The sequence below is a fragment of the Mustela nigripes genome, chromosome 13 (genome assembly GCF_022355385.1).
Source record: "Mustela nigripes isolate SB6536 chromosome 13, MUSNIG.SB6536, whole genome shotgun sequence".
Lineage (NCBI taxonomy): Eukaryota > Metazoa > Chordata > Mammalia > Carnivora > Mustelidae > Mustela > Mustela nigripes.
Genome location: NC_081569.1, coordinates 1255826 through 1271442, shown reverse-complemented (window position 1 = coordinate 1271442; position 15617 = coordinate 1255826). Strand labels below are relative to the sequence as shown.

General features: G+C 57.1%; 1 protein-coding gene across 2 annotated transcripts in view; it reads left to right on the top strand.

The window, feature by feature from the left end:
- Positions 1–15017, top strand: part of MTHFS (methenyltetrahydrofolate synthetase) — a 35543-nt gene extending 20526 nt beyond the window's left edge. For both annotated transcript variants that reach the window (XM_059371410.1, XM_059371412.1), the window contains exon 3: positions 14669–15017. In XM_059371410.1, the coding sequence (XP_059227393.1) occupies positions 14669–14904 (236 nt within the window). In that variant the 3' untranslated portion in view covers positions 14905–15017. The remainder of the gene's footprint in view (positions 1–14668) is intronic.
- Positions 15018–15617: the final 600 nt, after the last annotated feature.

The window sequence follows — 15617 nt, the reverse complement described above, 5'->3', positions numbered from 1 at the left end:
AGTGGCGCTCGCGCTCAGAACACCTGTTGTCCCACACTCGCCGCTGCTGTGAGCTCATCCAGGCCTGCTGGAGGAGCCGAGTGAGGGGAGGGTGCGGGCACGGTGCACATGGTCCGTGGCCCACCGACTGACGGGCCGGCCGGGGCTGTGTTGCAGGGAGAGTCACCTGCTCACAGCCCGCTGTCGGCCACACGGAGACCCCAGCCAAGGGGGATGCTCTGTTGTGCTTCGAGCTTGAGGTCTGTCGGAGGAAGGCGAGATCCAAGGTAGTCGGGAGCTGGTTTGGTTCGAGATTCTTGGCATTGGAGGTCACAGCAGGAGATGCTTTTTCTGAACATTTTGGAAACTTGTTATTTTGAAATAATAAATTACAGAAACAGCCGCGGGGAGGGGGTGCTGGGTTCTGTTCCCCCAGCCTGCCCCCGCGGTGGCATCTCCCAGATCTGTGGTGGAGTGGTGACCACGGGACACGGGTCCCACTGCAGCTGACTCCGTGTCACCTGTATACATGCGCATGCCACAGTGTGCGGGACACGTACACGCGCTTCTGTGTGGTTCTGTCACACATGCAGGCTTGTGCAGGCGCTACCCGAATGCGGGAGTGTCCCTCCTTGTAAAGGTGTCAGGGAGCTGGAGGGGAATCCAGTTCTCCTGTTGGCTAAGGAGTCCAGGGATGGGTTTGTAGCCTGGAGGCCTGGCCGCGGAGGCCACCCCCAGGAGCCCCGCTGAGATGGTGCTGTTGGCACATGGGAGGAGCTGGTAGATTTGTGACAAATCTTAACAAGGAATGAAATCGCTTAACTAGGAACATTTTTAATTTTTTTTTAAAGCAGACTCCACACCTAGCACAGAGCCGGATGCAGGGCTCGATCTCGTGACCCTGAGATCAGGACTCGGACGCTCAGCCCACAGAGCCGCCCAGCACTCCTTCACTAGGGGTATTCCATGTAGAATTTGTTTAGGACGGCAGCAAAGTCAGGTTCTTTCCTGAGGTCTCGAGGATGCTGTCCTCTCCCTCTGTGACTCTCCCACGCGCCCCGCAAGTTCAGATTCTGCCGCAGTCCGTTTGGGCTCTGGGGCAGCTGGTCTTCCTCTTGGAAGCTGAGCCCGGGCGTCAGCAGCTCAGCCCGCAGAATGACGTGGGTTTGTCACCGGAGATGTGTCTCGCTGCGGTCTAATGTGCGCTTCCAGACGTCTTGCTGGTGGGCCCTTCCAGAGAGAGCCGGTCACCGGCCCTGAACACACTCCTTGCTGCTCCGACTCCGGGCCCCTGCTCTTTGCGTGCGTTCCTGGTCCTCCGTCCCTGGCTCCCCATCCCGAGTGCCGGGCTCCTCCTCAGCCTTCCATGGCTGGTCGGGCCGACGCCCCTCCACGCGCCGGTGTGCCGGGGTGAACTCCCTTCTCCGCGGATGCTGGCCTTCCTCCTGCCTCTGCGCTTCCTCCCTCGTCACTTAGGTCACCCCAGCGTGGGGGTGTGAGACGTGCGCACTCGTCCGCGTGCACACTGTGTGTCGGTGTGTTGGATCCTGGAGTCCGGAGAGTTACTGTGTCCATCCGGTGAGCCACGTTCCCGTCCAGCCGCTGTAGCAGCTGTTGGGGAACGTGAAGGGCTCCGAGGGCAGGTTACTCCCTGACCAGAAGGCTTCCAGAAGCAGGTCGCAAGGGTGGCTGGAGTGTGAATGGCACTTGGGACCCTCGGAAGACGGTGTCTGTGAACACCAGCGACTGTTGTTTCCAAGCCCCTGGTTACGTTATGTCGGGCCTGCAGTCGCGGGATCGGTCGGCCGCGATCCACGGCTCATGGCAGCCAGGCCACGAGTCCTCCCGGGGTCACGAAGGGATACCGTGTCCTGGGTGGTTTATTTTAGCAAAATGTAGGGAGCCAGAGTTTGTAGGACTTTGAAGTGCTCATGCACATGCTGGCGAGAGACTTGGCGGATCAGGAGAAGTTTCCATCTTGCTAATAAGTTTGTGAGGCAGAGGGACGATGCCATCATTATTCAGGCTGATCACTTCGAGGGCTGATCTCCAGAAAAGTGGGAACAACACAGGCAGCTCCGGAAACCCACGTGGGTTTGCCTGTCAGGAGGGACCGTTCTTCATGGCTCTCCCGTGCACCAGGCTCCTCTGTCCCCAGAGCCCGGCTTCGCAGGGCCCATGCCTGGGACAAACTGCCTGCCCCACGTGCTTGAATTTTCCTGAGCAGCCAAGCTCTTACATCTGCTTCTGACTGTGGTGAAAGTGTACGCAGCTCTCCATGCCAGCCACCTCTCCGTGTGGAGCTCGGGAACATACCAGGCGTGCACAGCCTTGCGGAACAGACCTCGGCTACCTTCCCTCTTGCCCGTCGGAGCCTCTGCCCGAGCTCCACAGCCCCGGGCCCTGGCAGACAGCCTCCTGCTCCCCGTCTCGGTGAATCAGCTGTTTCCGAGATGCCGTTTCTTTGCAGTCATATGGCATTTGCTTTTCCATTGCTGGCTTCCTTTATTTCTTGATTGTGTCACACGGATGGATGAGGAATTGTCCTTGAAGTCCTCCAAACCGCTAAGCTTTGCTCGTAAACCGAGCTGAGAAATGGAATTGTTCCGTCCACTGGTGTTGCAGGTGGCCGAGGGGCCGCGCACGGCTGGAGGCTGCCGGAAGTTAGCGGGGATCACAGGACGTCCCGCAGCGTCTTCTCAGTGGGAGAGGCCTTCCGAGGGGCTCCGTGGTGACCAGCAGCAGGGACAGTGTCACAGGCTTGGAGCCAGAATGAATGTGACCCTGAGAGCCATTTGGATGAGGCCGCTGCCGCAGTTCCATCTCCCGCACAGCCTTCTGCACGTCTGGGGTTCAGTTTAATTCTCTTTCTCCAGTAGGACTGATTGTGGTCTGCGTCTGCTCGGTGGGGAGGAGCTGCGCTGTGCTGTTACTGTTGCAACTTTGTAGCGGCCCCAGGGCTACTGTTTCTCCTTTGTAGGGGTTCATTGTTGCCCTTTCTCCTTTCTAACAGTAGCCCTTATGGGTTCTTCTTTGTAAGGGTACATTGTTGCCCTTTCTCCTTCGTAGAGGTACATTGTTACCATTTTTCCTTTGTAACCTACAGGGGATGTTCTAAAGTTGGGCAGGCATGGCAAATGGTTTCTGTAAAGGGCGCAGTGGTTAATATTTAGGGCTCCGTGCGCCCTCCGTTATCTGCTGTGACCATGCAGCTTGCTGTTTCTGTGTGGATGCGGAGCGTGGCTGTGTTCCATTGAAACTTGATTTACAGGGCACCTGGGGGGCTCAGTCGCTAAGGCCTCTGCCTTCTGCTCAGGTCGCGATCTCAGGGTCCTAGGATCGAGCCTGTATCAGGCTCCCTGCTCAGTGGGAGTCTGCTTCTCCCTGTTAGTCTCTCTCACTTTCTCTCTCAAATAAATAAAATAAAATAAAATAAAATAAAATAAAATAAAATAAAAAAGAAAGAATGAAACTTAGTTTACAACAGCAGGCGATGGGCCAGATCTGACCCCGGCTGTGGTTGGCTGAGCCCCGTCCTCTGGTGGGGGGATGTCACTGCTACCTCTCGGGTCCTTAGTGCCTCACTTGCTGTTGGTCCTATTGATGATTTGAGAAATGCAAATGAAAGGATAATTTCCCAAGGACTTTTAGTCATTTATTAAGTTTATTATTAAGTTTTGGCTTATTTTTTGTACGTCATGCTAGCCAGCTTTACGATACAGTAAAGGATATACCTAAAAAAGCAAACGTGTTTGAAGTGCATTTTCAGAGGGAGACGCAGAGGTTTTCTGAGGGCTCTGAAAGGATTTCTTGTTCTAAAGGAAGAGAGCTTTCTTCTGACGATAAAGATGAGACTTACTCAAGCAGTGCCGAGGCATGTAAAGAAATAATAAACACATCCAGTTCCCCAAACCCGGAAGTAAGCACGGATCACAGGCGCATATAAATTGTTTGTTGGGTCCCAGTGCAAATCCCCTCCCCGCCCAAGCAGCTGTCTGTCTCTGTCACTTGCTTGGTGCGGGGGAAGTCCCCCTTCGTGGACCACATCAGAGGCACCTGGTCCTGGCTTCTGGGTCTTCAGCCTGTGGGAGGCCCTGACAGAAACCATAGGCCGTGGGAGGGAGAGCTGGGTGTTTGCTCCCTCCTGCCCCTGCCCTCGGTGCTTCCCCTGCCCAGACCCCCATCCCGGCCAGCAGCCCCTCTGGCTACAGCTCTCAGTACCCAGAGCCTTGCCCTCCCCGCTCTCACCTCTCTACCTGCGGGCCTGGGGGTGGCCAAGGCTCCTGCCCCGCCTGCCCTCCGACCGCTCCCTCCCGCACTCCCTGCTGGAATTTCCCCAGTTCGACTGTGCTGTCTGCCTCTCACCATGACCTTAACCTGACTGAGACATGGTTGTGTCCGCTGGACTGACTCCCCTCCCCCAACCAGGGCTGGTAAGGAGCACATCCCTTGTCTGCTTTATCCTTCCAGGCAGGGAACAAAGACCTTCTGCACCTTGTGAGCCCTGGGAAATCAGCGCCCACACTCCGGCCCTCGCATTTCCCGCCTGTATGGCCTTGGGCAGATGCGTGCTCTCTTTGAGCCTTGGTTTTCCTATCTGAAGAGCCGGGATAGTAATTCCCACCCTCGCGGGGCTGTTGGGGAGACACTGGGAGGTCATCTGGCCAGTCATGTTCTGGCACAGCATCTGGCACTTACGTGGTTTTTAAATGGGGTTGTCAAAGAGTGACTCTAATTTCCTGGATTTGTAAGCAGATTCTCCTCTAGGGGCCTGGGCAAAGAGAGAGCCCCGGTGGAATGGGGAACATATTTTCTGGGACACCTGTTTCGGGGATGGCATGTTTGTGAGTCCCCCTGGCTCCCTGCTCTGTGCTGGCTGACCTGGGGCATCTCTGGCCTGCACGGTTCTCACTGTGACAGCAGGTGGCTCTAGAGAGTCACCCCTCCTCCCCTGGCCCAGCATTCCTGTTACACATGTTTGCATTCCTGGAGAAAAAGTGACTTTCGGAGTCACTGTGAAGAGAACGGGTTACACTCGTGCCCAGAGTTTACCAACCATGTGTTTGCTGAGTACCTGCTAGCTCCTTCCCGTGCCGCCTCTGCTCGTTTGGACACCCCCGCCTCAGGTGGTGGTATGGTTTCTATCTTAGGGAGAGGACACCGAGTTTTAGGGGGAGACAGGCAACTTGAGCAATATCTTCCTTGGCAATTCACTGGTAGGTCAGTGTCCCCATGCGGTGTTCTCTCTGGAAGGACGCTCGCCTGCCACGTCAGATGGCCTCCAAGGCCCTCGTCCTGGAAATGTTTGAGGGTCGATACTTCCAAAGGATTTTTAAAAAAATATCTGGGGGGAGGGTTTTTGGGTGGCTCAGTTGGTTAAGCATCTCACTCTTGATTTCAGCTCAGGTTGTGATCTTGGAGTCTTGGGATCGAGCCCCAGGCCGGGCTCTGCACTCAGTGGGGAGCCTGTGTGAGATTCTCTCTCTCCCTTTCCCGTTGTCCCTTTCCTCACTCATGCTCTCTGTCGCTCGCTCTCTCAAATAAATAAGTCTTTTAAAAATTTTTGGTTACCTACGAATGTGGTAAAAAATCCAAACAGCAGAAGGACGGACTGAGACGAGGGAGGTCCTCCTCCCCCCCAATTTGCTTCTCCAGAGCCGGTCCCTATCGCCGGTTTTCTTTGGACCCTTCCCGAGCTGTCCTGAAGAGGCTCAGCCGTATTCTAGGGGCTGATCGGCCTTCATAGTTCACCTTAGCTCAGCTTCCGTGCTGTTGTCCCTGAGGTTTTCTAGGCTCCCTGGGTCGGCTGGGAGGGGGTGCCTTTGGTGACACTCTCAGCAGCTCCGTCACCAAATACCACCCACGCTGCTTCTGTCTTGGCTTTCGGCCCTTCTAGAAGAGTCTGATTCCCGTCATCTCCTCTTTGTTCATTTGGACACGTAGTCCGTGTTCACAGGGCTGAATGAAAGCCTCGAACTCATCAACACTTAGGTTTAACTCAAAGGCATGCAGAGACCGTCTCACATCCTAAAGACCTCGTTAGCAGATGAGCGGTGGCCTGCCTGGGGGCACGGAGGGAATGGCTCCTGTGGCCGGTGTGGGTTCCCATGCTCCCGTGACAAGGACAGTCCCTGTATTTAGACATAAGCGTTAGGCCCTGTGTTCAAAGAGTGGATTTTAGAGTAACAACACAGAAATGATCAATCACAGATGATTGTCTTTCAAAGATGATTTTTGGGGTGCTTGGGGAGGGCTCAGTCGGTTGAGCATCTGAGTCCTGATTTTGGCTCAGGTCACGATCTCAGAAGCATGAGAGTGAGTCCCGTGTTGGGCTCTGCACTCAGCGGGAAGTCAGCTTCGGGTTTCTCTCTCTGCCCCTTCCTCTGCTTGTGACTCTCTCTGAATAAATAAAATCTTTTTTTTTTTTTTTAAAGATTTTATTTATTTATTCAACAGAAAGGAGGAGAGAGAGCATAAGCAGGGGGAGCGGTAGAGGGAGAAGCAGGCTCCCCACAGAGCAGAGAGCCCCACACGGGACTCAATCCCATGACCCTGAGATCATGACCCGAGCCAAAGGCAGACACTTAACCTCCTGAGCCACCCAGATGCTCCAATAATAAAAAAGATGGCTTTTACTACAGTATATTTGATTCTGCATGGAGGGTCCCAAAGGGCCAGAATGGCCTGTGACGTAGCAGGGCGGGTGAACGGCGCTGCGTTTACAGTGTACAGCCAGCTCTCTGCCCGACCGAGGTGGTCTCCTCGGCGTCCCTCTAGGGCAGCCCGCGCCTACAGGGAGGTAAACGCTTGGAACCGATGTGCGTGTTTGTACTGTGATCCCGTGACTGCGGGACCCTGTGCACCAGGACAGGGGACCCGGGGGAGGGCTCCTGTGTCCCTCTGTTTTTTCAGAGGCACCCCGATGAGCTCAAAGCATCTGGTATCTGGTATCGATTTCTGAGAGTTCTGCGGCAAGAGCCTTCCTGAACTTCTGGTTCTGGATTTTATTTCAGGATTTTGGCTCCTTGTCTGTCATGAGCTACAGGCCAGGGACTCTGCTCACAGCCACCGGTTAAGTTGACATGTGGCTTGAATAGCTGAGAAACTCTTTACGTCCTCACGTGCTGTCCACCTCGGGTTTCTGGTCGATGCAGTTTGACGGACGTCTCCCGGCTACTACGAGCTGGCGCTGGGACTCAGGCCCTCCTGGTGCTTCCTCCATCCCTGTGCCTGGCCCCGCTGGTGCCCTTGGCAGCAGGAGCGGTGCCCCCCGGGTGGCAGCCCTCAGTTGTTTCTCTTTGGAGCTAAGGCGGTGTTTGGGTTCTCTGAGCATGGAGCTCGGGTCTCTGTTCGTGAACTGGGCGCGTGAGCCCTGGCCTCCTCCCTCACCCTGTGGATGTACTGAGCAGCTGATCTAGTCACCCCCTCCCCCTGGCGTGTGGCATGGCACTTGCCCCGTCATGGGCGTGGAAGACACGGAGCCCCTGCTCCTTCTCTTCCCTTCTAGAAGCCGGACTGTGGGGAAGAGTCCGTGCATGGGAGGCGCGAACAGAGACCACTTGGATCTAGTCAGATGTCGCTCTGTCCTCACTCTGGCTTCTCTCCTAGGAAATAGAACCGGACCTGGCATCGTTCTGGGAAAAGGAGACAACTGTCCCCAGAAGGCGAGGAAGGGACTCCTCCCCCTCCTCGCCGTGTCGGATAAGGGCAGGCCACACTGCAGTTCATGGGCAGGGGGCGTGTGTGGACGTTTAACTGAGGTTTGTGCACATTGGGACTGTCGCGACCAGACAGGTCAACACAGCGATTAGAGGACCTTGCCAGCGTGGAGAACAGCATAGCAGGAGTCGAGACTGGCCCGCAGGAGCTCATGGGGCCGGGCTGTGGGGCGGTGGGCCCTTCGTTGTAACAGGAATGCCTGTGTTTCAGGACAGACCGTGCTGGAGCCGTGATGGGGCTGAGGTGTGTGGGTCCCGCCCCTGACCCAGTCAGAGAACTTGGATGTTGTCTTTGAGAGACTCTGATTAACTCAAGGCTTTGAGTAAGGGGAGTCAGGATGAAGGCTGAGTTTGGGGGGGGATCGAGACAGGCAGGGCCTGGAGGCGGGCGCCCGCTGGGCTTGCAGGAGGACCGTGCGCTGGGGCAGACTGGTGCAGGCGGGCACCCTGCCGGTGGTGCAGTGGCACCTGGAGGGGGCGGCCCGCAGATTCGGGCCCGGCCCTGCGCTAGTGAGAAGAGGGGCAAGAAGCAGCGCTGCGTGGCTCCCAGGCTCTGAGGCTCCTCATTTCCAGCCTTCTCTGCAGGATTGGGCAAGGACAGGCCACCCAGGGCAGGAGTCAGAGGTCAGGGTGCCCGAAGAGGGTCCGCGGCCAGCTGCCGCCTCCACGGCCAGGGAGAACGAGGACGCCGTGCGCTGCTGGACTGTCCTCAGCGCCGAGCGCGGTGCTTCCGGGCCCGTCTAGGCACCGAGGAAACCCTCTGTCTTTGTTTTCTTTCTGGGCCTAGTTCCTGTTCTTTCTGTTTCGGTGCATGAAGGTCTGCAGCTCCGTGTCTGTCCGTGTGTCCCTGTGTCTGTCCTCGTGTCCCCGCTGGGTGCACCCTTGCCCCTGTGCTTTCATCGTGGCCAAATCTAATGCGTATTTTCCTGTCCTGACCGTACTCGTCCTGACTGCCAGCGTTCCGGTCCCTTCTCCCTGAAACTCCTCCCTTATGTTCTAGGGCGGGGTCAGCAGCCAGCAGCCCACGGGCCACAGCGGACCTGCCACTGGCCCCGGTTAAGCCTTCCTGGAGCACAGCCACATGCGTTAGTGCACGGACTGTCCGTGGTTGCTTTTGGACCACGGGGCAGAGTTAAGTCATTGTAAGGACCCTGTGGCCATGAGCCTGGATTGTTTATTCTCTGACTGTACGGGGAATGTTCTGCACAGAGCCCTCCCCGGTCTCCTTCCATGCCCGGAGCTGAGAGCGCGGGTGCGAGCCCCTTCCAAGGGGAGGTGGGAAGGCTCCGGCTGGAGCATCCCCCGGAAGACTGCAGACCCCCACCCCTTCCCCAGCTACCGGGCTCGAGCAACAATGTCTGACATTTCTTAATGAGAAAAGGAGCGCTCTTGGCAACAGCCTCTCATCAGACGCAGCCTGGCCTGGCCCTGGGCGGAGGCATTTACAGGCATCACCTAGTCTCACGGTCATGGCCAGCCTTCTGCGGCGGGCACTGTTTCCAGCTGCTTCTCCCCGCTCGGGACTGAAGCAGGAAAGCCTCACAGAGGCAGAGCTATGGAGAAGGAACCTCAGAGTCGCTGCCATGGACTGCCTCCAGGGGGCACTGGCGGTCTAGAGCCCGCCCAGACGGAGGAGAGTCCCGGTCTGAGGTCTGAGCAGACGCAGGTTGTGGGTCTGAAGCTCAGCCTTGGCCCTGGAGCGCAGAACCACCTTCATGACTGTGTGGGGCAGTCTCGGGCCATATGGGGCGCACGTTCTGAGCGGCAGGTGCAGTTCGGTGCGGCGGGGCTGTCTGTGAGGCACGCACGACTGAGCAGGATCAGGTGGGGTCTCCGTGCGCGTGGAGCCCTACGTCACTGCCCTCTCGCATGGAGCCTGCGGTGAAAACAGAGCCACCAGAGGCGCTTGGAGGACTTGTGCACAGACCAAGCATTTTTCCTGCTGTCCCTGCCGGGTTTTGACCTTGCAGGGCGTTCGGGAGGGTCTGGGGTCCCACACTAGTGGGGACGGCCCAGGGTCGGACCGGTGGGTGCAAGGGGAGCTTGTTAAACCTGTGCGTGACCTTCAGGCCTTGTCAGGGCCTCGCCTCTGGGGAGGGAAAGCATCCAGGACCGTGCTGTGACAGCGTGACGCAGCCCAGGGTGTGCGTGGGGGAGGTGGGGGCACGCATGGGATGATGGGGAGGACCCAGGAAGAACTTGTAGCGACAGCAGACAGATGAAGTCAAGCAAGGAGTCTCCGTGTTTCAGGAAGACACTTGGGTTCGTCACGTAGACGCAGGCCAGAGCGGGCTTCTGAGGACGTGGAGCCGGGACCACAGGTGACCCCACGGTTGAAGGGAGTCGTGCTACCCATCCTGTTGGCCACGGATCCAGCAGCAACACCCCACACAGATTGTCGGACTCCTGCCCGAGAAGGGCCTCCTCGCGGCCTCTTGTCACCTGAGAGTCCCGGAGCCGTTCTCCGTGCTTACTCATTGTAGAGCTCGCTTCTAGCGACCTTGCGAGGTAACACTCACCGTCTTCCCGGCCCTTTGCCTCCTCCGTCCAGACCCAGGGGAGCGCCGTGAGAGCTATAGTGCACGTGGGGGCTGTGACACTAGGGGGAGCGAGACCACCTGGACTGCAAGGGACTTAAGAAAGGTAGTTTCTTGTCTCGCTGCCTCCTGTCTTCCTTCTCTTCTTCTAGTGGCCTGGAGGTGGGTGCTCTGAAATTCTGGCTTCCCTTCCTCACGTATTGACGGGTGGCAATCTTGATTTCCTCCTGGCTTTCCTTTTGGTATCTTTGCATTAAAAAAATGTGGTAAGTAACACATAACGTGAGAGCCATTCTCTCTCTCTCTCTTTTTTTTATTTGACAGAGATCACAAGTAGGCAGAGAGCCCGATGTGGGGCTCGATCCCAGGACCCTGAGCCGAAGGCAGAGGCTTTAACCCTCTGAGCCACCCAGGTGCCCCGAGAGCCACTCTCTCAACAGAATTTTCAGAGTGGCGTCCACGTTGGCTCTGGGCACAGTGCGGGACGGCAGGCATCCGCCATGTCTTCTCGTCCTGCCTGGTAAGGCCGGCACCCAGGGAAGCCCCCCGTGTCTTCTCCTCCCCGGCTCCCGTGACCCCACAGCACGTCCGAGTTCGGCCACCCCAGACGCTGCCTGCGCGGGACTCCTGCGGTACTTGTCCTTCTGCACCTGGTTTATTTCATTAACCTGGTGCCTTCCGCATCCATAGCAGGTGCGGGCTCCTTTCTTCCATGGCTGGGTAGCACCCCGTGCGTGAGTCTCCCTGTGCTTGTCCCTGCAGCTGTCAGCGGACGTTTGGGTGTTTCTGCCTCTGGACTGTTGTGAGGGAGGCTGCTCTGAGCAGGGGTCCCAAAGCCCTCTTCAAGACCCGCGTTCCACGGGCGCTCTGTGGCTAGTACACCTAGTTGTTCCACTTCTGATTTTGTAGGGAAGGTTTGCACCGTCGTCCATAGGTGCTGCACCTTCTTATGCTCCCGGCAACGATGCACAGAGTTCCCGTCTCCCCAGGGCCTCAGCAACATTCATTATATGCGGCATTTTAAACGGCCATCCCAGCAGGCGTGAGGTGACATGTCGTTGAGGTATTGATCTGCATTTCCCCGGTAACGAGTGACATTGAACATCTCCTTCTGTGCCTCTTAGCTCCAAAACTGAATCAGAGAGACACAGGAAGTCTCAACAGCGCAGTTACTAGTAACGAAATTGAGTTGGTAAACAAGAAGCTGCCCCCTGGGGCCCCTGGGTGGCCCTGTTGGTTGAGCGTCCAACTCATGATTTCAGCTCAGTCATGGTCAGGTTGTGAGTTCAGGCCCGGTGTTGGGCTCCACTCTAGGCATGGAACCTACTTCAGAAACAAAAACGAAACAAACAAACAAAAAAACAAAACAGAAAAAACAAAAAACTCCCAATAAACAAGAGTCCAGGGACAGATGAGTTACAAGAAAGTCTATGAAACGTTTAAGGACGAGTTACTACTTACTGTCCTTGAATGTTCCAAAAAAAGAGGAAGGAATGCTTCCAGATTCGTTCTGAGAGGCCAGCATTACCTTCCTACCAAACCCAGATAAAGACACTATAGACACAGAAGAGATCCCTGATGAACAGGAACCAAAGTCCTCAACAAAACACTGGTGAACCACATTCAGTGACACAGTAACAGCATCACTCCCAGAGATCAAGTGGGATTTATCCCGGGGCGTATGGTGGACGGCTCCATACTCCCCAGTCAGCGCACACGGTCCTCACGTGAGCAAAATGAAGAATACAAATCGTGGCCACCCTGATAGCTGCAGAAAAAGCCTCTGACAAAATCCAACACCTATTCCTGATGGCCGCTCTAAACAAAGTGGATCTGCGTGCACAAACCTCCACACAGTGAAGGCCGTGGAGGAGAATCCTGCGGCCAGCATCCGTCCCTGGGAAAGAACGGAGAGCTTGTCCCCCACGATCAGGGACAAGATGAGGATGTCCCTTCTCACCAGCGTTATTCAACGTAGTACTGAGTGTTTTAACCACAGCAGTCCGACAAGAAAAAGAAAGAAATCCACACGGGGGTGGAAGAAGTAAAGCCTCCACTGTCTGCAGACGACATGGTACCATATATAAAAATCCGAGAGACTCCAGCTGAAAATTGCTGGGATTGATAAACGGTTACAGTAAGGTCCCAGATACAAAATTAATGTACGGAGATCACGTGTCTTTCGGCCCTTTCTGGTCTTCTCTGGAGAACTGTCCGCTCAGGTCCTCTGTCTGTGGTGGGGTTGGGTTGTTTGTTGTTTTTCTGCCAACCTGAGGGGGTCGCTTTGCCTCTACCTCCCGAACCTTCATACCCCAACCTGGCAGACTCCTCTCTCGTGACCCCTGCTCCTCAACGGGGTCCTTCTGCCCTATCTGTGTCCCCCACCCCCCGCCCCCGTTACTCTGCTCCTGCGACCTTCCCTTACTTTCTGAAACATACCTGAACCCAGTTCTGGCACATCCTTAAACACCCAGGTCCCACCAAGGTTCCCACATGTCCTTCCCCGACCAGCCGGCACACGGCCTGTCCCACTGGCGAGGCCTCGGGGGCGCCCTGTCCCTGTCCCTGTTGCTTTCAGGCAGTTGGCAGAGCTTCTGCGGGGATGGGGGTCACACACTCGCTCGTTTTATCCTGGCTGAGCTCCATCTCCGGCAGGAGCCTGGGAAACGATGTGTGTGCGCGTGTGTGCGCACGTGTGTGTGTGCGTGCGTGTGTGCACGTGTGTTTGCGCGCGTGTGTGCGTGTGTAGATGACGGAGCCGAGCTTTCAGCCCCAGCGTGCTCTGGCAACACGGGAGGACCCGGAGTGAGCCCGGTCCCCGTGCATGCACCCCCCCGTTCATCCCATGGGAGGAGGAGGAGCAGGCCGGGGTCAGGGAAGAAAGTGAAAGTCGGGGACCAGGGCCCGCGAGCAGGTTTGGCCAGGAAAGACAAGCCGGTTTACACGGAAGGTCACGACAGCGGTCGGAGGCGGGCTCTGCGGGCTTCTGGCAGGCACCGCTTGGCAGGTGTGCGCTGGGCTCACCCCGCACGTCTGCGCATAGTCAGAGCAGCTGCGGCCCACGGGGGGCCAGCCTGGCCGGCAGTCTGAGCACCTCTCCCTGAACACCCTGTTCCCGAGGAGTCACGGCTTCCAAGCTGGGACATTCTTGGCAGCGGGCTGCCTGGGGAGTGTGTCCGTGCCAAGCTCGAGGTCGCCCAGAGGCTCCCACACAGCCGTCAGGCAGCCAGCAGGGGAGGCCGCTGGGCCCAGCCCCGAGTCGGGCTTGTGCGGTGGCTCTTGATTTGTGCTGGTCCCACGTACCTGCTGCCGGACGCTAGCAGGGCCCCCAGTGGGACTGACCAAATCCGAGCAGCTCTCACGTCGCGGTCAGTCCTGCCTCCTTCACGGACCTCCCCACACCCCTCACAGTCGCCAGCGTTTTGTTGCCTCCAAGACCCTGCCTTGCACCCCGAGTCCCGGCCACCTGCTTTGTCTCGATCATGTGTGTCCACTCCTGGTCCCCGTGTTCCCTGGCAGGATCCCAGCCAGAGGACAGTTGAGGCCCCCTTTTGTACCTTTAAAGTGTCCCTGTCTGGGCTGAAGCCTGCTCCCCTGTGAGTCCGGGGAAGCTGACAGCCAGGCAGGCCTTGGCGCCCGCCACCGCTGTCCTCATCTGCCTGATCGCTGACGTGGAGGACAGCTCCGTCCGTTGCAGCTTCTCTCGGACCCTCTCTCGCCCCTCCAGTTGTCACGGTGCTGGGACACTGGCTCCCCAACCTGGTCGGTGTGTGGGATCGCAGAGATGCTTTAAAAAAGAAAGAAAAAATGTTCTTAGTCGCTATCCAAGGAAACTCTCTGTAGGTGTGGATGGGGTCTGAGAATCTGGCGTTTTTTTACATATGGTTGACCTTTGAACTACTCAGGGGTTGGGGGTGCCACCCTCCCCATGTGGCCGCAGATCCACATGGGTCTCTTCTCCTCCAGAGCGTACCTGCTAGTAGCGGCCTGTCGCCTGGAGGACTTGCCGTTGACACACACAGTTGGCGATCACGTCTTTCGTGCGCTCTCTGTGGTGTGCTGTATCCCGCAGTGCACTAAGCCAGAGGAAGGCAAACATTGTCAAGAAAATTGTAAGAACGAGGAAGTGCATTTACAGCACTATCCCCTATTGTAAAACACATCCACGTCGCCGTGGGCTTCCACGGTGCAAACCCACGTTGTCCGAGGTGTACACAGGAGAACGCCTGGAGAGATGGGGATGGGCTCCCAGAGCCACTGAGTGTCCGTCCCGGATTCTCTGACCTGTGCTCACCGGATTTTCTAGAGCGGTCGAGTGTTTCTTCATCAGTTGAGGAGAGGGTAGATGTCATCCCACAGCGGAACGCAGACCCTGAGGGGTCCGTCTCTTCCAGAAACCGTTCACCCTCTCACCTGTGCTCCTCTCTCCCGCAGGGGGCCTCGATCTCATCTTCGTGCCGGGTCTCGGCTTCGACGAGCACGGGAACCGCCTGGGGAGAGGCAGGGGCTACTATGACGCGTACCTGAAGCGCTGTCTGCGGGAGCAGGACGTGGAGCCCTACACCATGGCCTTGGCCTTCCGGGAGCAGATCTGCCTGCAGGTCCCCGTGGATGAGAATGACATGAAGGTGGACGAAGTCCTGTACGAGAGCCGTCCCCCTAAACCCTGACGCCCGCGGCCCGGGCTGTGTCCCAGACCACCTGCTTTCCAGTGTCGCTGATGCTAAACCACCTTCCCAAACCGGGCAGGACGTGAATAAAAACGCAGGCGATGACGGTGTGATCTGCAGCCTGTCTTGCTGGTTGGCGACGTGTCAGGAAGTCTCTGCAGCATTTGGGGTGGCGCTGTGGTCCCAACCGAGGGTGAGGGCCGGGGATCTCGCCCCATGGGGACACGGTCTCAGCGCGTCCTGTCCTGGGCCTGCTCAGTCTTGGACAGGCTGGGCAGGCTCGGCGACTGTTCACCGACCTGTCCGTGTGTGCGCAGTTCCCCCCGGAATGTTCTAGCACTTCATCATGACTTCATTTGCAACCCCTGTGAGTCCGTGTCTGTGTAGCTCTTGACAGTCTAGACCAAGACCTTTTAGGATTTAAATGCTTTACTTCCATCTCCGTGTCTCTGTGTGTCAATCACTTAAGATTTAAGGTCTAATGTCCTATGGGTTAGAAATTCCTTGTTTGCTTGTGGTGTCTGCTTTGGAAATGAACCGCGCCATGGGCTGCGGGCTGGCAGATGGCCTCCCAGCGTGGGAGCCGGGATTCTGTGCGGGAGGTTTGCTCGTGCCCGGAAACCGGGCATCTTCTAGACGCTGCTCTCACCCCCGTGCCCCGCCTGTGCCGGGGCCTGTGGCGTTCACCTCTGGAGTGCCGCTGTCGCCCGTCC